This window comes from Miniopterus schreibersii, assembly GCF_964146895.1.
Source record: "Miniopterus schreibersii genome assembly, chromosome: 12".
NCBI classification, from domain to species: domain Eukaryota; kingdom Metazoa; phylum Chordata; class Mammalia; order Chiroptera; family Miniopteridae; genus Miniopterus; species Miniopterus schreibersii.
The window spans coordinates 37,149,355-37,169,096 of record NC_138112.1 but is presented as its reverse complement, the minus strand read 5'-3'; the positions used below and the strand labels follow the sequence as shown (position 1 = coordinate 37,169,096).

The window sequence follows — 19,742 nt, the reverse complement described above, 5'->3', positions numbered from 1 at the left end:
TTGGGCAGGGGACAGGCATGGACTAGGGCTCCCCAGAGACTGGGAGCCTTTTGTTTCCTGTAAGAGGGGACAGAAGACAATAGGCTTCATTGTGGCTCCCCCCTACCCCCAAATTTCCCTAACAAAGCTCTGGGCTCCCTTGGAGGGGCCAGTCTTGCTCTGGGGCCCAGCCACAGATTCTATAGTGGACTGGGATGCAAAGCATGAGGAAAGACTTCCTGATCTAGGGTTCAGAAAGGGAGAGGTAGAGAGCCATTAGCCTGCAGGCAGGTGGTCTCAGTGGTCATAAATCTGAGTTGTACCCATACACTCCCAAGGGGAAAGATCTTTACTGTCAGTTGGGGTTAGAACTCAGGCCTTTGCCTCCACCCAAGACTCCCAGGTATCTCAGCTTCCAGGCCTGGAGTCATTACAGGGATAGTTCAGTCACTTCTGCTCACCAAAATTGGGGCTCAGACCAGCCATAGGAGACTTCAGGCCTAAGGACATAGCAAGGCGCCATGTGGAATCATAATCTGCCATGGACTTACTCCATCCTAGAGCTTGTCCCTCACTTGGTTCCATTAAAGAGAAGAGCCCCAAGACAAGCAAGCCTAGCCCAGACTATTGGCCAAAAAAAAAATTTATTTTCCTTTGAAATAAATGTACAATCAAGAGCTCAGGGCGTGGGGTAGTAGGGAGGTGGGGGGGGCAGTTTGGGGGTAGGAATCTGTGCCTATGACCCCTCCACCCCATGCTTTTGCCAAGGAGGAAGAGTCTGTAAGCCCAAGATTTCAGAAGGGAAGGGAAATCTATGCTGTGCCAGTGCTTTTTCTGGAGCAGGTCAGCCTTCAGGTACAGACCACCACCTCCACCAGCTGGTATCAGAAGCACAGAGCACAGACTGGCAGACAGAGCCCTCGGAAATCATGCAGCCTGCCCACCCCCCATCATCAGAGATGACATCGGGACTAGGCCATCCGGGCAGCCTTGGCAGGGAACTGTGGCCGCAGGCCTGGATGTGCAGAGGAGATTTATTAGACACATTAGTCAAGTGAATGACCAAGTGAAGAGAATGACTGTGGTTTTCAGGTATCAGCCACTGCTCAGTGGTCCCTGACCTCAACGAGAGGTGGCTATGTTAAGGCCAAGAACCGGATGGTGGTTATGAACCTCAGGACTTTTTTTAGCACCAGATGGTGGAGCTCTCCTGCCAGCTCAGCTTCTTGGGGCCTCTCACGTAAGAGTGATGCTGCTTGAAGGTCCCTGTGCCTTCATGTGGGGTGGGGAAAAGGAGATGTGATAGGGCTGGGTAAAGCCATGTCTTGTGCCCTGCCTCCTTTCTCCTCCCCTCCCCCAGCTTCAGTAGGGCCCAGAGAACACAGAAAGTAGGGAAGGCCAGTTTCTGGGCAGTGGGCCCCTCCCCAGCAGGAGAGAAGGGTTTAGAATCGCTTTTCCTCAGGCTGGGAAGTAATGAGAAGCTCCTTGTTCCCAAAGTCCCAGCAGGCTGTCATGTGGAATGCCATGTTGGTTAGGACAACAGTGTACTCCAGGATGGCAAAGATGGTGTACACTGTTGTGAGGAGACAAGGAAGGGCATGGTGAGCCTCCTGCACACACCCTCCCCTGCCGTGGGGCCCCTTGATAAATCACCACCACATCACTACACAGGGAACACACTGCCATATTGCACACTATAGAAAACACACTGTGCTGTCGTCACTGACCATCTACGGATCCTAGCCTGGCCTCACCTCCAGCCTCACAATACAGGTTGTGCCGAAAGTAGACAGCCAGCGCCGTGAAGAAGGAGACGAAGTTGATGATGAAGAGCCGCTGTTTCCAGCTGTAGGACTTCTGATCCTACGGGATGGGCTGTCTGATCACTTTGCAACTTGTTGGATGTGTGTCGGTGCCCTCCCCTCTTAGCCCCAAGTCCTAAGAGTGGGTCTCCCCTCCCTTGGCCATGGAAGGCGGCACGGGCAGGGGCAGCAGGAATTATGGGCATGTTCACATCCCTGCATTTGGGGTATAACGGGGCCAAGGAGCAGTGGTGTCCCTGCCCCTCCCACTTCAGGGGGATGGAATATGAAAGTTATTTGGAGTCAACCAAACAACCCAACACTTTCAGATACTGTGGGAAGAAAAAAGGTGTATGTGTGGTGGGGGGCAAATGGAGTTATTACAGACCATAGACCCTGACACATCTTCCTAACCCACTGCAGCCTGGTGCTGGCCCCATTCTACCTCCATTTGGAGCCTCCATCTCTTCTATTCTCCAGTCTCCCATACTACCCAAACAGTCCTAGATTCTGACCAATCAGTCACCCTCCCCTTGTCCCCAAGTCCCAACCCCAGCCCAAGTTCCAATTAGAACTCCAGTTCCCACCTCACCATTAACCGTATCCAGAGGACAGGTCTCCTTGATCTTCCTCTGGGCCGCCTGGAGCCCCAGGTATACCCTAGGGGTAGACCGTACCTCCTGACTTACTGTGTGCTTCTTGGTCAGCCGCCAGATAATGCAGGTGAGGAGCATGTGACTGAGGGATGCAGCGATGAACACAATGAAAGCATTTTCGTGGATGGCTGAAGGGAGAGAAGAGAGTTGGGAGCACACATTGTAGGGAGCACCCAAACCCTACATTGAAGGTCAGAGTAAGGAAGGGGTAGGGGCATCCCCTCCCTGAACCCTTTCCCACTCTCCTTCCCTCCTCCAGTCACCCACTGAAGTCCTCGGAAGAGGAGACATAGGTGAGCACTAGCAGCGCGAGGTTCTCGATGATGTTGAGGCTGAAGTTGAGGCGGCAAAGCAGGTGGTATCTAGGACACGGGGAGGTGCAGCTGAGGTAGTAGTTCCAGTAGGCGAAGGCCACCAAGAAGCGTGGCGCTGAGTGCAGGCCGATGCAGAAGCGCCACACGTAGCGCTGGGGCACCTCCCCACCGATGGCCGAGCTCACCGAAGGCAGGTAATTGGGCACCTAGAGAGTTGTGACCCATCTGGGCACTGGCCCTTGCCAGGCCCACCCACCTGGAGATCCTCTCTCCATCTAATCAATCGGGCCCTCAGAAGGCTGTGTTCCAGCCCCTCCCCTTCCAGGAAGGCCTCCTTCAGGCACCCACAGAGCTCTCCTCTGAGACCTCCCCCTTCCAGGTCCCAGCTCCCCAAAGTGCTTGGTTCTCATTCCCCAGCCAGACTGTGGTTTGTGCAGGGGCATATGTGACCACCTCCATCTCCCTACACATGGAACCTACACATGGCTGGGAAAGCTGGTAGACAGGTTCAGAGACTCTCTGAGCCAGTAGTGGAAGGCTCCGTGAGAGGTTCAATGAGCCCCAGATTCAGTCCCGCGACAAGGATGAGTCAGAGACCATCTGAGCTTGTTGGGGCAGTGCTGTATTCACTGCCCAATGATCTGTTCCTCTGACTGCTCCCAGTTCTACTTGCTTTTCTGGGCAAGGTGTGCCAAGGTGGTAGAGGGTACTGTGAGATCCTGCGGGAGCTGGGCCAGAAGGGTACCCCCACTCTGATCATGTTTAAGAGCGTGGATGCTCCTAACCTGTGGTAGTCATCCTGTTGTACATCTCTCCCATCTATCTTTCTAAAAAATGGGTTTCCTCGCCCTTAAAGAATTGTAACATCATTCTTTCAAGTGAGGAAGGAGGAGATAATACACAGCTTCAAGGATTGCTGTGCTGCTTGTATGGGAGGGTGAGAGGGCGGGGGATGAGTGAACAGTAGTTTCCATGGGGATAAGAAAGCCAGGAGGAGGATCGCTTAGACTCCAGGGCCTGGCGCTGCTTCTCAAACTTTAATATGCATATAACTCACTGGGGATTGTGTGAGTGCAGAAGGTCTGGAATCTGAGAATCTGCATTTCTAAAAGATTCCAGGACTGTGGAAGCTACCAGTCTGTTGTCCACACTTTTCATGGACTTTTTTAGACTTCCAACAAGGGCCAGAGCAGTGCCAGAGCCCAGAGAGGGAATGACCCTGCTGTGATTATGGTGGGGCCAGTCTTTAGAGATGGAGGTTCTGCAAGACCCCTTCCTTTTTCCCAATGGGGATGTTGAATGGGCATCCAAAGTAGCTGGGCAGATAGGCACGATGGAGGTAGCTTACAAGGCAGGGGTGGGTCTGGAGAAGCACCAGCAGGGGCTTCACAGCCTTCACAGAAAAGGAGATGGAGTCCCATCAGCACTGTCAGAGGAAACTAAGTGCAAAGCTCTCAGAGAGAGGGTGCTGCTCTCAAGGCCAGGGCTTGAGATACCATAGCTTGAGACCAGGCTCAGATATTCACTCTGAGTATTCAGTGAAGAGGCAGCCTGGACGTTTTAGATACACAAACCTGGGTCTGTATCCCAGCTCTGCCTTTATTAATGGGGTAACCTTGAATAAGCCACTTCACCTTTCTGAGCTTCAATTTCCTCATTGACAAAACAAGGATACCACTACCTACCTTACAGGGTGATTGTGAATACTAAATATATACGTATGCAAAGCATCTGCAGTATCTGGCACGTAGAGGGCACAAAGGATGGCTGTTGAACGTGGGATGGCCTATGTATGAGGGAGAGGAGCGAATCCTTCACCAGATACTTCTGAGACCTCCAACCCTCCTTACTTGACTTTTCTGCCTCTCTGAGTAGGTCCTCTGAGGAGGGTTAGTGGGAGTGTTGCCTCCACTTCCTAGAATATTCATTCTGAAAACTCCTGTCACAATCTCAGCTATTTAAGGGGAACGGGACCAGCCTCTAAAGCTTGAATGGGTGAGCCTAGTGTATTTAAGGGCCCAGATCCCTGACCAATGATGGGGAAAAGGTAGAGTAGAGATGGTACAGAGTTGGGGAGATGCCTCAAGAGAAAGAGAGAATTAGGTCCTGTGGCTGCTACTCCTGTCTTCACAAACTCCACCCAGATTAGGGGTGAGGGCAGAGTTCTAAGAGCAGGGAATGCCTCTCTCATCACACACACACAATCAGTTACAGATACTCACACACACACCCATTCCAAGCACACAAGTTCCCCACTCACCAACTATGCCAGCAACAAGCAACATCAGGAGCTATCAGAAACCAGGTACACAGTTCACCTCAAACTTCACCAGAGCTAAGGGTACTGAGAGATGGGAACATAACCCCTTTCCCCAAAAATAGAAATCCTTTGGCCTGGAGAACATGGCTCAGTGGATCTGTGGCAGGGCAACAGAACAGAAATTCACATGATATAAAAGGAGGGGGCCCAAAATATTCCCTATCATGGCACCTCAGTTTTCACCATTAGAAATTCATTCTTTTGGCCTCAGATAAAAGTTCCCTGAAATTATGGATGAGTTTTCTATCTACCTCACTGCTCCCTGCCCCTTGCTAACCTGTCAAAAACTCCCACTCCTGTCATTTCCACTTTCTATTCTCTGGACTCCATTCCCTCCTGTTTATCTTTACAATCCTCATATTAACTCTGTTCTCCCCAGTAGCATGAGCTATTGTACTAGCTCCTCACTGGTCTCCCTACTCTTGTCCCCTGCCCTCCTCTTTTCAGGAGGCAAATTGGTTTTCTAAACCACAAATGTGATCATGTCCCTTTCCTTCTTAAAATCTTTCCAAAGCTTCCCATTGCCTTCTGGATAAAATCAGAAGTTGTCAGCCTCTCCCTCCCCCAAAGATTCTTCTTACCCCACAGCAACAATGCCCCCTCAAGGAAGGAAGTCTTCCCCAATGTCCAACCTGGGCTATGTGCTTCCTCTGGGCCTATCCGTCCTCCCTTTTATTACAGTAGGAGTCCTGTCTCATTGTGTGGTGACTGTCTGGGTCTAGGACTATCTCTTGTATGAATGAGATGCTAAGGGCAAGTCCATGTTCAATTCAATGCTCCTGGCACGGACCCTCTACTCCTGGGTCCTCAGCAAAGGTCTGGTGGACTGCTCTTGGAGGTAGGAAGTCCATCTAGGTTTCTAGCTGGCAGAGCCCTGAGTGGACAGAGGGAGGCCAGAGACAGAAACCAAGCTAGAAAATCCCAGAGCAGGGCTGGGGTTCCTTTTAGGTCAGCTATCCGTTACTTCTCCTAGTTCCTGGCCTCACCTTACCTCCTCAGTCCTGGCTTCCCTTCCAGTCTGGTCTTTCTTCAACCTCTTTCTCCCTCTCATGCTCTCTCTTACCTAGTCCCACACCCTTCCCTCCGCCCTCTCCCCTTTGCTCCCTTGCACTCCCTATAATCCTCTTCTACTCTTGGAGGACTGAGTCTACTCTCTGAGCCTCTCCCCCCAAATTCCCCCTAACTCTGACTTGCCCCCCCACCATTCTTTTATCCCTCTCCCCTCTCTCTAACCCTCCACCTTCTCTCCTACTCTCTGATTTTGCCCTTATGTCCATCTCCCAACATCACCCTGACCCAGGTGCTGGGGGGCCTGGCACTCACCCCACAGTCAGTGGCCACCGTGTACTCAAAGTGGAACACCAGGGACCAGATGATGCAGAAGAAGAAGCCGAACACGGGGAAAGTGATGAGCCACCAGAGCATGGCTGTGAAGCGAAGCCGGAAGATGGTCCCATCAGGGTCCAAGGGCTGGGAGGCCGCAGAGAACATCCTGTAGAAGTGGTGCCTAGGCAGGGCAAGGGACACAACGTAGGGCCTGGCAGGATACCTGGGTCTGGGAAAGTGGGGCCTTTTCCAGAGCTACTCGGGGTATAGAAAAGAGCCAGAGTAGAAGGATCATAAGGGAGAAAGGAAAATAGTGCAGAAGAGAAGGAGGTGCAGAGGGAAATGGGCAAGAGCAGCAGAGATAGGCAGGGTCAGCTCTTAGGAATCCCCTTGGCAAATGGTCCTATACAGCTATCTCTTGAAGAGTCTGGAAAATAGAGGCTCCTAGTGGCCTGGACATGAAAGCCCTGAAGGCCCACCTCATTCTCACTACCCTCATACCCACTCAGGAGAAGGGTCAGAGGTGGAATGGTTATTATTCCCATTCCACAGAAGGGGAGACTGAGGCCCAGAACTATGCCAGGATCAATCATTAGGACTAAGGTCACTTGCCACCTGACAGCTTAAGGCTCCATTCAAGGCTTTCTTCAGGTCAAGGATTCGAGACAAAGGACCCTAGCTCAGACTGGCCCAAGCCTTCCCACTGACCCTGTCTGACCACATTCCTGCTCTTTACCCATGTTCAACTAGGAACAGTGGGTGTGCCCCAGAACCTACTTCAATGGGTCCACAGGCTGGCAACCATCCCACCCCCAGGCTCAGAATGATCCAAGCCTCAGGCCAGCAGTATATCCTGATCCCAAGATACCAGGGCCCTGTGAGGCCCAGAACTCTTATCTCCTTTCTAAGAGGACCATGTCACCCAAGCCAAGGTTTACAGGAATCTGAAGATCATGGGAACCTTCTTCACTCAGCTTGAGCCTGCTGTGCTGGGCCAGACCCAGGACAGACAGACCTGGACCCAGGGAGCTGGGCTTCTTCTGCTCCCTTCTCCCTCTAGGCAAAGAACTCCCTTTCCACCCCCTACTGTCCTGACCACCACGACCCCTCAGGCTGGGCTTCTTTCTGGGGGGCTCAGATGAAGATGACTTTGTATTAAAACGCCCAGGATCAAATCTCCCCTTGGGACTCATACCTCCCTCCATTAGGGAACCCCAGTCCACCAGTCCAGCTCAGTCTGCGTCTGGGAATGGGACAGAGGAGGGGTTAGGGTAGGGGGGTGGCACACTGAGCAACACTCACACTGGATGCTGAAGGATCCGGGGCTTGGGTTGAGGCTCAATCCAGACTGAGGCTATTCTAAGACTAGAGGATCCCACCCCCAGCTCCCCAGGGCCTGCCCTCCCGCCCACAGAGTACCCAGATCTCCACCCCTGCCCAGGCAGACAGCCTTCCTACAACCAAAAAGGCCACATTATAAATTCTGGAACACTCTGCAAAGGTAAAAAGTGATAGTGGCTAAGGTCAGCACACAACAGCTTCCTTGCCAGGGATGGGGGTGGGGACCTTTCTGAGTTGTGTCCAGGGATACAGGCAGCTTTCTAGAAAGGGAAAAGTAGAAAACCGAACAGGATTTTGCCCCTTTTTGTTGGAGTAGGACTGAGTATGTTATTGCGCCCCACTGGAGAGCTAGCTAATCTTAGGACAAGATTCATGATCCAAAAGAAATCTAGACAGGCCTGAATATGAGCTATTAGTGTCCAGCCTGGACCTATGCAAAAACAGCTAATGGCAGCTCAGGCTGTGTTAACAGAGGCGTAACAGCCTGTAATAGGAAAGGAATAGTCCTGCTTTTGCCTGTACTGCCCAGGCCTAAATCAAGGCATAGCATGGAGAGAACAGTGACCAACAGTGCCTGAAGGAACTAGAGCTATGCCACCTAAGAGTAGGCTCAGGGATTCCTATCTCTGCAGAGCTGGCTGTAAACCAGGAGGAAAGAGTAGCTCTAAGGCTCCCAAGGCAGAGATTCACCAGGAAGAGAGTGCATGCTCACTATAAGAAACAGCTTGCTAATTGTTAGCTACTAAGCCTCTTTCTTTTGGGGAGGAAGAAAACTCCCATCACTGGGGATGTGCAAGCAGAGGTAAAGTCACCTAATTATAGATATGTTAAACTAAGGTTACTTCTTTTATTCCTAGGGTTGGCCATTCCTGGGAACTTCAGGGTGAAAAATTCAGGGCATATACAAAAATCCCCAGGGGGATCCAACATGGTAGTCCCAGGGACAAGGACAAAATACACCCAGGGTCACTAGGTCCAGTTCTGCCCAGAGGGGCCAAGTACCCCTCCTATAACAACCTATACCTTAGCTACAGAACCAGTATGCCAAGAATAGGTCACAGATATGCCAGGTATGCCGAGGTTATTGACCCTATTAGCCCTTGGAGCCAGCCATGAGGGGCAGAGCAAACAGCCCACATTTAACTCCCTATGCTGCACAAATATGATTTGCTCTATGGACTATGACTGCATTATATATACCATGCCTTCCTTTTCCCAAAGCACTGGGCTGGGGGTTCCTATTCACCTATTCAACAAAAACTGATTCAGGTGTAGTGCTCACCTTCAAGGAGCTCCCAGTCTGGTGGGGAAGACACACAAATATAAGGTGATAGAATTGTGTGAGAGAGAACACAGGGTACTTTGGGTACCCAGAGGAGGGAGCAATTAAGTCTGCCCCAAGGAAGCTGAAGAAAGCTTTTTGAAGGAGCAGACACCTTAGCAGGGTGTTGCAGGATGAAGAGGAGTTGGCCAGAATAGAAACATTTGATGTATTATCTAAGGTGAGAACTAGGTCATGGATCCTTTTTAATCCTCCCCCTTAGACCACCTGGTCACCCTCTTTCTTCTAGCTCCCAGTTCTTTCTGATAGCTCCCAGTCTGGGTTTCATCAGACTGGCTGCCCACAGCTCAAGGCCCATGATTAGCCACTGACAAATCAAGAGGGAAAACTTCAAGTCCTATGAACAACAGAAGTAATCCACCCCTATCCCCAGCCAGACTCCACTGTGAGGCACAGCCCCTTTTCTGGAGCAAATGCTCTTTATAGGGGGTCTTCAGAGCTCTCTCTGAGGCTAATGCAAAGTCCATGTTCAGGCCCTGCCTCTTTCCTACCTAGAGCACCTGGGTAAATTCCTCTCCTGCTCTGTCTTCCACCCTGACAACTTCCCTTCCCTCCTCTTCCTTCTGCTCCTCACCCTTCGCATTTCCCAAACCACCTTCCTGTCCTCTACCTGGAGCTCTACACTAGCCCTGAGGAGGAGAGGACAAGAATGTTGAACCCCGTTTTAGACATGGGGAAACTGAGGCTCAGTATCGCTGTCTCAGGTAATATACAGACAGAGTCAGGAGAAAAATTAGGAGTATAACAGAGATCAACACAGGTCTCACCCACTTTAATATCCTACAGAGAAAGAACCCTCACATCTTTCTTCCTGGCCCAGTGCCCCATATCAGTGTCCAGAGGGTACATGGCCACCTATGGAACCTCAGAGGGCATGGGACCTACCCCAGAATACACACTCATCATCAGATCCCCATCCAGACAGGCACAAATACAGTCTCTCTCACACACATACCCCACTCAAGGCCATGTCCTTTACAGTTACACACACATATACATCATCACATTCCCACAGAGACAGGCACAAGCCCACAGCACAAATGCTCTCTGGCCCAGTCCTCTTCTCTCTCCATCCCCCGGAAAACCCTAGGTCTCCTGAATCTGCCCCTCTATGAAGGATTGGGCTCTGGGGCTGCCCAACTTCAGACCCCAGCTCCCAGCCCCCAACAAGCTCCATGGAAAGTAAGAGGGAGATGAATCCTTATGGGCTCAATTTGCAGGCATCCCCCCAGCAGCCCAGTATGTTTGATGGATCCCACTGGTAATCCCATTACAAAAGAACCAGGATCCAAAATAGATCCAATTGGGTGTGAATATGAGGTATCAGTGCCCCCCAATCCCTACCCCACAGTGTGTAGCCGTAGTCTCCTTGAAGTGGAAGAGCAGGGACCAGAGGATGCAGAAGAGGAAGGCGACAAGTGGGCAGCAGACTGTGACCAGGGCCACCATGGTGAGGCGGAGCCGGAACAAGGTCCCATCCCGGTCCAGTGGCAGTGGGACCTGGTACATCTTGTCAGACCTGGGGTTGGAGTGGCGTGCTGTCAGGGTCCAAGGCGGCAAGGCTGGGACTCTGGTGAAGTCCGCTCTTGTGCTCAGTCCTCAGACTGAGCTATGGGCTGGGGAGTCCAAGAAGGAAGCCACCTAGCCCCTAAGCTTGGACAGCTCCTGCCCTGGATCAGGAAGACTAACTTAGAATCCCATGAGAACATTCACCCTCAATTTCAGAGGAAGCAATGAACCAAACCTGTGCTGCAATGAAGCTTGAATAGATTGGGAGACCTCCTCTTCCCTATTCCTGGCTTCACAGGCCTAGGACTACAGGAACTGGTTTAACTAGTCTCTGTTATTTCAGGAACCAATCCTAAAGCCTCCTGGTAGACAGAAAGGTCCATCTCTTCCCCAGGTCCTTGAGCCTTCAGGCTTCAGGGCCTCATATCAGCTCTCACTGCTTTATTCACTGGCCGACGGCCCCTCTGCACCTTCAGTCCCTTCTCAGGTTCTGTGTGCTCGGTGTGCCTGCACCACAGTCCACAGCAGCAAGGACTCCATGGAAACCAACAGAACCTCGACTCCCTGCTTGTCCCCAGCTGCTGCCTCACATGCTCTGAGGGTGAAAGACTTTGCAGAATCAGGCCTGGAGCTGGCCTGGGCTTGCTGTTTACTGGAGAAAGCTGCCTAGTCAGCTTCTGGAAGCTTCCCAGTGCCCAGGGGCCTGTCCACCCCCTCTGGAGAGTAGGTAAGGGCTCCCTACTCAGATGAGGGTATCTAAGGTCAGGAACTATAATAATTGAATATACATCAGCAATCCTAGCTCAGCAGCCCCTCTGTATAGAAAGAGAAGTTGAGACCAAGAGAGGGACAGGAACCTGCTCAGGGTCACAGGGTCACAAACTACAACTCTGGCCTTCCTTGACCCCTATCTTGGTGGGCCAGAGATCTGGGCAGAAAGATCAGATTAGGTCAGATTAGGCGGGGAGGGAAAAGGGGTACCTGTCTACAGGAGGGAGCAAGGTAAAAACCAAATCCTATATAGATTAGTCAGTCATCCCTGTTCCCATTGTAAAGACAGAGAAACCAAGACAGAGAGAAGAAGGCCCTTCCTCAAAGCCATATGGCTCGAGGGAAAGCCATCCTCAGAATTTAGGCCTCTTGTTGCCAAACTAGGGCTGGTTCCAGATATATAAAGAACTCACTCTTCTGGACTCAAGGGCCTCACCAGATGAAGTCCCAACTCTTCTGGGCCCCACCCTCAGGACTCTCCCTTCTAGCCCCACCCTCCAGAAGAAACTGACTGCCATAGGCTGGCCTCCTAGCATTCCGGAACAAGCCTGGAAAATATGCCTCTGTATTCTCATCTATCTTCTCCCGCCCACCTCTCTGCCAGGCCCTGTCAGGCAGCCTGCCCAATTGCTCAAGCTCCTTTCTTCCTTTAGGGGCCAAGGGTTTTGGAGGGGAGTTGGAAGTGGCGCTGGTGAGCCTCCCCAATCAAACACATTCCTTGGATCATTCTCAGATGGACTGAGTCCATCTGAGGGCAAGGCCCTAGAAGGGGAACACCTTCCCCACCCAGACCAAACCCAGATTCTGTGGTTGTAGCAGTATTAGTCCCTCCTCTCAAAATCCCTCCCTGAAGCCAGCTGCTGTAGATCCTTGAGGAACCAATGGGTTCCCCAAACTGAACACCAGGTCCTCCAGGAATGTATAGTTACTGCCCAAGGCAGGGGGGTGGTAAGGAGATTCAACAAACAGACTGTTTCACTTCTTCTAGATATGCCTGGCTTCCCTTTTAGCTGTGTGACCTTGGGCAGGTCACCTAACCACTCTGGGCTCGTTTCCACAGTTGTTCAACACAGTTGTTGATTTTGTGTTTTAGGTAAGACCATTCCAACTTAGTCATTCAACTCCTTCAGGCCTCAGAACAGGGAACTCACTACCTGAAGGGCAGGTGTTCAGCCCTAGTCAGCTCTAACTTCCTCATAGGTATTACTTAGTTGAAAACTGCTTTCCTAGGAGTTACCCTACCTTATCTCCAAAGATCCCTAAAGATCTTCTCAGCTTCCAGACCGAATCCACAAACTGAGGCTCAGGGAAGTTAAAAACATTTGCTCATGGTCACATGCTAATAACTGACAGCTGAGATTTGAAACGAATCTATTGGATTCCAAGCCCACCCCTGTCCCCTGCATTTCCAGGCACCTAAGGAGGAACGCAGAGCACGAGTCCCGGCGGAGTTAAGAGCAAGCTCAGCCTCTGCACACCGAGGGAAAAAGGGATCAGCTCCGAAAGTCGGGACAGCAGCAATTCCCGGGTAGGGACCAAGACTCCCAGAGTTAGGCACTGGGCCCTGCGGAGGCTGGACCACGTGGCCGAGCTCTCCCAAGCGGGGCTGCCCGGCGGTCCAGCACACCCACCGCCATACTCACCCAGGCTGCGGCTGAGAGGAGACCGCGCTGGCGCAGGCCAGGAGCGGGGGATGTGGGGACTCGGAGGAGGCGGGGGAGTGGGGGTAACCCAGGCCCCGCAAGGGGGTGCGGCGGGGAGGGGAGGGGGAGAGACGGGGAGGAGAGTGGGAACGGTGGGGGGCGGGGCCGGCGCGCTTGGGGCGGAACATGGGAAGGAAACTGCGCCGAGATCCTCTGCTGGCTCCTCCCCGCTTCTGCAGACCCTGGCCCTGCGCTCCCCCCCTTCGTCTGGCGTCCCCTCATGCCATGCCTCTCCAGCCCTCATCTGTCCCACTAATTCTGGATGCGTGGACACAGCCGGAAGAGCCCTCTACACCGGATCTGACCCGCTGGATAAGCCACCTTGTCACCTTACCTCTCTGCTGTGTTCCATCACCTGTTGAAAGAACATAAAATTAATTCAGCAAGGCCCCAGATTCTCTTATTTCCTGGCCCCAGTCTCTCCTTCCCCCCTTCTAGCCGAATTATCCAGCCTCAACACTCAAACATTAAACCAGTTTTGCCCCAGCCTTAGAGCCCCTCCCCCAAACCTTGTTACCCAGAACCGATTTGGGGAGTTTCAGCAAAGAGAGAAGCAAGCACCAGATAGGTAGTGAGATCCAATGAGGCCCATCCCAGAAACTCTGGGCCAGAACTATTCCCGCCTTTGATCAGGAGAGGGCGCCCTGTCCTATTGGACAGAGCAGAGAGAGGATCTCCAGCCCCCAACCCTGGTCTCTCCCCACTATGAAAGGGTTGATCACCAGAAACCAGCCCCCAGGGTTCCCTCCCCATCAGGAATGACCCATAAAGGAACCTGAGGGACACTCCTGGCTCCCTTTGCGAAGATCATCCTACCCCCATAGGGAAAGAAGATGAAGGGACCAGTAATCCTTCCTGCAGTCACAATGCCTGTTTGTCAGAGCCCCTGCAGGCATTGGAGGGCCTCTGAGCTAGACACCACCATCACTTTCCCCCCCATTTATTTTTTAAATTGATTCTAGATAGAGAGGAACATCGATTTTTGTTGTTCCGCTTATTTATGTGTTCATGGGTTGCTTCTTGTATGTGCCCTGACTGGGATGGAACCTGCAACCTTGATGTATGGAGACAATACTCTAACCAACTGAGCTACCTAGCCAGGGCCATATTTCCCCCCATTTAAATCTCCACAGTAATAATCAGCACATTCTGAGCGCCCTGTGTCCCAGGCACTTCTCTACTTTTTATGTTATCCTATTTAACCCTCATAAAAACTCTATGAGATAGATACTATTAATATACCCATTTTATCAATGGAAAACAGAAGGTAAGTTACCTACTCATGCAGCAAGTAAATGTCAGAATCAGGATGTGAGTCTGGCACGTGACTGTAATCACCATATACTGTTAATCCCACAAGGTAGCTATAAAATTACTTTGCATCTCTTCTTGGCCTTTTGGCCAAGATCGAGTGTAGTATCTGTTCTTATCAGTCCACTATCTAATATGTCCTCTATCTTAGGACAATATTTTAAATGGATTTTTGGAGCAGGGAACAATCCGTCCATTCCACGCATTGACCTAGGTATTGCAGTAATAAATAAATAAATAAATAAATAAATAAATAAATAAATCACCATTTTGCAGATGGGGAAACAGAGGTTCCAATTTTTATTAACTTGCAAGAGCTTATTTCATGCATTCACTCTTATACATTCACTCAGTCTAGGCCCTCTCTGTGGGAAGCCCTGGGCTGGGCAATGGTGGGGAACCAGGAGGTATCTCAGTCCCACTCCTGAGGGCTCAAAGTCTGGAGGGAAGGTGTCTTATTCTAAAAACTACTTTTCTTGACTTTGAATTCTTCCCACCCTGTCCTTTAAGGTCCCAAGGGAAGTGAACAATTAATAAAACTTTACTGAAAGAACCACTTCGCTTTAGTTCCAAAAACTGGATTTAGGTTTTCTACCTTCAGGCTTCGCATCATCCTCTTTGTTTAGCTCCAACCCACAGATTCCTGCTTCTGGCCCTTGTTCCCTGTCTTGAGCTCTTTCCTGGTCCCACATCTTTATTCTCCCTGTTCATCTGGCTTGGAATGCTTCTTTTCCTCCATTTCAGCAAACTCTACTCTTCCTGTAAAGGTAGTGATTAGCATGATACTTTGGAAATTTAGAAATGCATGTGGTAATTTCTAGGAGACCAATAAAATAATAAAGAGAAGTTAATTTCCAAATTGGCACAGGATGGAAAACAAAATAATCCAGAGAAATACAGGAAAGGAGATTTAAATGGCCAACAAGCACATGAAAAGATGGTCATCATCATTAGTCATTAGGGAAATGTATATAAAAATGACAATGAGATGACACTTCACACCCCTTAAGATGGTTATAAGTTTTTTACAGAAGGAAAGTAACAAGTGTTGGCAGTGACGTGGAGAAATTGGAACCCTCATATAATGCTGGTGGGAATGTAAAATGGTACAGTCACTTTGTAAAACAGTTTGACAGTTTCTCAAAATGTTAAACATAGTTACCAGATGAACCCACAATCTACTCCCAGGCATAAAAGTATAAACACATGAGAACTGAAAACCTATGTCCATATATAATCTGTACATGAATGTTCATAGCAGTATCATTCTTAGTAGCTACAAGGTGGAAACAACTCAAATGTCATTCAACTCATGAATGTATAAACAAAATATGATATATCCATAAAATGGAATATTATTTGAGCATAAAAAGAAATGAGGTACTGATCCATGCTATAACACGGATGAACCTTGAAAACATTTTGCTAAGTAAAAGAAGTCAGACACAAAGGCTGCATATTATATAACTCCACTTATATGAAGGGTCCAGAACAGGCAAATCCATTGAAATGAAGTAGATTAGTAGTTGCCAGGGGCTAGGGGAGGGAGAGATGGAGAATGACTGCTAATGGGTCTGGGGTTTCTTTTCTTTTATTTATTGATTGATCTGATTTTGAGAGAGAGACAGAGAGAGAGAGAGAGAGAGAGAAACATTGATTTGTTGTTCCACTTATTTATGCATTCAATGGTTGATTCTTGTATGTTCCCTGACCAGGGACAGAACCCAAAACCCTGGCATATTGGGACAATGCTCTAACCAACTGAGCTACCCAGCCAGAGCATGTGTCTGGGGTTTCTATTTGGGGTTACAAAAATGTTCTGGAATTAGATAGTGGTGATGGCTGCACAACCTTATGAATATACCAAAAACCTCTGGATTGTACATTTTAAATGGGTGAATTTGAATTATATGTGAATTAGATAATTTCCCATGTGAATTATATCTCAATTTTTTTAAAAATCTGGCAAAGAACTGGGCCTCAGTAAGTGGCAGTTATTACTACAAAAAAAAAAAAAAAAAGAATAAAGGAGAGACAGAAACAGAACTGGAAGGACAAATAGAAAGTATAAAATATTAGATAAAATCCTGAATAGACCAGTAAAATCATTAAATGGAAACAACTAAGTGCGCTAGCTAAAAACATAATTATATGCTATTTACAAGCATCACCTTTCACTATCAAGTTATAGGAAAAGAGGAAGGAAAACAGTATTTACTTAGTGCTTCTAAGTGCCAAACATGTGCCCAGTTCAGTCCTTTGCAAATTCCATTGTCTTACTTGACCTTCACAACCACCTTACAAAATAGGAATTACTGTGCCTCTTTTATAGACAAGAAAACTGAGGCACAGAACAACTAATTAATTTGTGCAAGGTCTAAAAAGTAGCAGATCTGGCACATGAACTTAGCTGTTTGACTCCAACTCTGCAGCTCTTTCCAATGCATAAGAAATCTAGAACCATCCCTCTGGAAGGAAGTTTCTTGCCCTCCCATGATTCTGTGGTCTGGCTCCTCGCTAAGCACCAGTCATAGCTGCATAGGGTGAGTTCTCAGGGCATGTGTGTGAGAGACTGGGGCTCCCATGGCAGAGCTAGACTTTTCTTGGCTTTGTCTCTCTTGACCAGGGCAGTGTTGAGCTGCGGACATCTCTGGGCTCCTGCTGCCAAGACAGGGCTTGGCTCAGCAAGTTTTTGTGAATATGCACCAAACTCTATGTCTTTAGAAGTGAAAGAAGGAAGAGGATGGTAACTGAAGGGGTGCTATGAGAGTTAGGCAGAATAAGAGTATGTGGGCTCAGGAAGCCCTGGCTCACAAAGGAGTCCTTCCCTGAGCAGAAGTCCCTGAGAATGATAAGCTTGTGGGCCACATGCCTACAGAGTACCTAACAAGAGTTCTACTTAAAAATCACCATGGCCCTGGCTGGTTCGGCTCAGTGGTTAGAGCATCATCCCTCAGACTTAAGGGTCCCTGGTTCGATTCTTGCCAAAAGCACATGCCTGAGTTGCTGGCTCAATTCCCAGCCCCAGTCAGGGCATGTGCGTGAGACAGCAAGTCGATGTGTCTCTCTCACATTAATGTTTCTCTCTTTCTCCCTTCCTCTCTCTCTGAAAAGCAATGAAAAAATATCCTCGGGTGAGGATTAAAAATAATAACAACAAGTAGAGGAAAGATTTAGTTGGGTTTGAAGATTGGACGGTGAGAAATCAATGGTTCAGGAGGGCAATGAGGAAGCCACTGTAACTATCCAGGGAGAATTAATGACTTTCTGATGTAGAGCATAGGTAAGGGAGGGTGGAGGGCAAGGAGGGATGTTTGGATGGGGGAGTTGGGGAAAGGAGGCTAGAATCAGCTGTTTAAACTAGTTTTACTATTTTACCCTCTCCATATTTACTTATTTTCTTCCTTCAAGCATCTACTGAGTACCTACAATGTACCAGGTTTCTCCTATCCATTGTCTTTTAAAATTTTTATTTATTGATTGATTTTTTAGAGAGAGGGGAAGAGGGAGAGAGGGAGGAGGGAAGAGAGAGACACAGAGAGAGAGAGAGAGAGAGAGAGAGAGAGAGAGAGAGGAAAAAGAGAAACATCAATATGTTGTTCCGCCTATTGATGCATTCATTGGTTGCTTCTTGCATGTGCCCTGACAGGAGATGCAACAGGCAGTCTAGGAGTATCGGGATGATGCTCTAACCAACTGAGCTAACAGGCTAGGGTTCCTATCCATTATCTTATTTCATCTTTATGACACTCCAGTTTTTGACAAATGAATCAATTATCTCTAATCCCTTGCTACCACTGAAAACCCACAGGGATTTAAATTCACCTACTTTTGGGCACAGCCTATTTCAATTTTGCATTGATGCTCCAGGGAGAGGTGGTGGTGGAGCAGTAATCCTAATAGGCTTTCTGAGCACAGTCCCTGCTATTCTGTGTGGGGCTCTCAGTCACTAGGTCTAGTTTCTAGAACATGTTCAACTCTCCCTCTGTAATGTCAGGCTTCTGCTCCAGGCTAGGCCTGGGGGAAAGGAGCACCAATGTTAAAGAAAAAAAAAGCCATAGGCCCAATATGGCATCACGCATGCCCAAAGTTCATGATACCAAACCTAGATTACCTGACCTAATTGCACTTCCAACCTCTCTCAGAAACATCACCTTTTATATATATATATCTTTATTGATTTCAGAGAAAGGAAGGGAGAGGGAGAGAAAGAGAAGCATCAATGATGAGAGTCATTGATCGGCTGCCTCCTGAGCGCCTCTGAGTGGGGATCGAGTCCAAAACCCGGGCATGTGCTCTAACTGGAACCAAACCCAGATCTCCTGGATCCTAGGTAGATGCTCAACCGCTGAGCCACACCCAGCTGGGCCCAGAAACATAATCTTAACCAACCAGTATGAAACTTTCTGGTCAAGCACAAGTAAGGTAATCTGTCACATAGGCCCTCTTTAGCCTCCATAGAAAGAAGTAATTACATGATAAAAAATCTTTCCCTTCTCCTCCCCCAAAGAAAGGATGTCTTTTGCTAACAGTTCCCTGAACCCACCCTTCTTCCTATAAAATCCTTCCATTTTGTACAATCCCTCAGAGCGCCCTTCTGGTTGCTAGATGGGGATGCTCCCCAATTCATAAACCGCTTTATAAAGTAAATTAGATCTCCAGATTTAATTGGTTGAACTTTGTTTTCTTAACACCAAGATGAAGAAAATGCAGCTCTGACCTCCAAGAGCCTAGGCACAGAAGGCAGGAAAGTAATAGGATACAATGTGACAGAGCCTGCCGGAGCATTAACCCAACTTGCTGACAGAGATCAGCAAGTGTATCCCGGGGAATGCAAGAATATTTGATCTAGAGCTTTAGGAATAACTGGGGGTTCCTAAAGGACACGTGGGAAAGCAGTCCTATGCTTGAGCCTCTCCCTAGGACATCTCTGATACTCATTTCTATGCTAGGGATTCAGAGAGGGAAAGGTTGTGCGGGAGCTGGCGCGGGTCAGGCGACAGGAGGCCAAGTTTTGAAACCTCCCAGCAGCTGCAGGAAAGCTACTTGGACAATCGGACCTCCCAGGAGGGTCCTCCAGCTCCGCACGCGGTCTGGCCAGGAAATGAGGGGAGGACCACAGGTAAGTCTTCCCTACACCGCCCACATACTGGGGGCAAGGTGTGGGCAGAATAGTTACCAAGCCATCCTGGAGCCTTCTTCCCTCTGATTGGCCCGAGCTTCGGCAGCCAGGGTCTCTCCGCTCCAAGCGAGGGGGTGGAGTCTCTGTGTTGCGTCACCATTCTTCTCTCACGCCGCGTCCAATGTAGCCACTCACCAGCCCACTTCTAGGGGCCTGTGTGACCTCACGACTCCCTCCCAGCCAACC

The 19,742-nt window shown here is 49.4% G+C and overlaps 1 protein-coding gene across 19 annotated transcripts; it reads right to left on the bottom strand.

Annotated features, from left to right (window-relative positions):
- Nucleotides 1–595: 595 nt before the first annotated feature.
- PGAP2 (post-GPI attachment to proteins 2) lies at nucleotides 596–19,665 on the bottom strand. 19 transcript variants are annotated; one of them, XM_081154815.1, is made up of 9 exons: nucleotides 19,554–19,627; nucleotides 14,970–15,133; nucleotides 13,398–13,418; nucleotides 10,425–10,599; nucleotides 6,395–6,578; nucleotides 2,705–2,957; nucleotides 2,459–2,565; nucleotides 1,734–1,842; nucleotides 604–1,552 (listed from the first exon to the last, which is right to left on the bottom strand). In XM_081154815.1, the coding sequence occupies exons 2-9, from the start codon at nucleotides 15,064–15,066 to the stop codon at nucleotides 1,422–1,424; spliced, it is 1,077 nt and encodes a 358-aa protein (XP_081010941.1). In that variant the 5' UTR covers nucleotides 15,067–15,133; nucleotides 19,554–19,627; the 3' UTR covers nucleotides 604–1,421. The 19 variants fall into 19 exon arrangements, with proteins under 19 accessions (XP_081010942.1, XP_081010946.1, XP_081010934.1 ...); XM_081154816.1 differs by lacking the exon at nucleotides 14,970–15,133 and having other exon boundaries at nucleotides 596–1,552; nucleotides 2,471–2,565; nucleotides 19,554–19,659; XM_081154820.1 differs by lacking the exon at nucleotides 6,395–6,578 and having other exon boundaries at nucleotides 596–1,552; nucleotides 2,471–2,565; nucleotides 19,554–19,620.
- Between the last annotated feature and the right edge of the window lie 77 nt (nucleotides 19,666–19,742).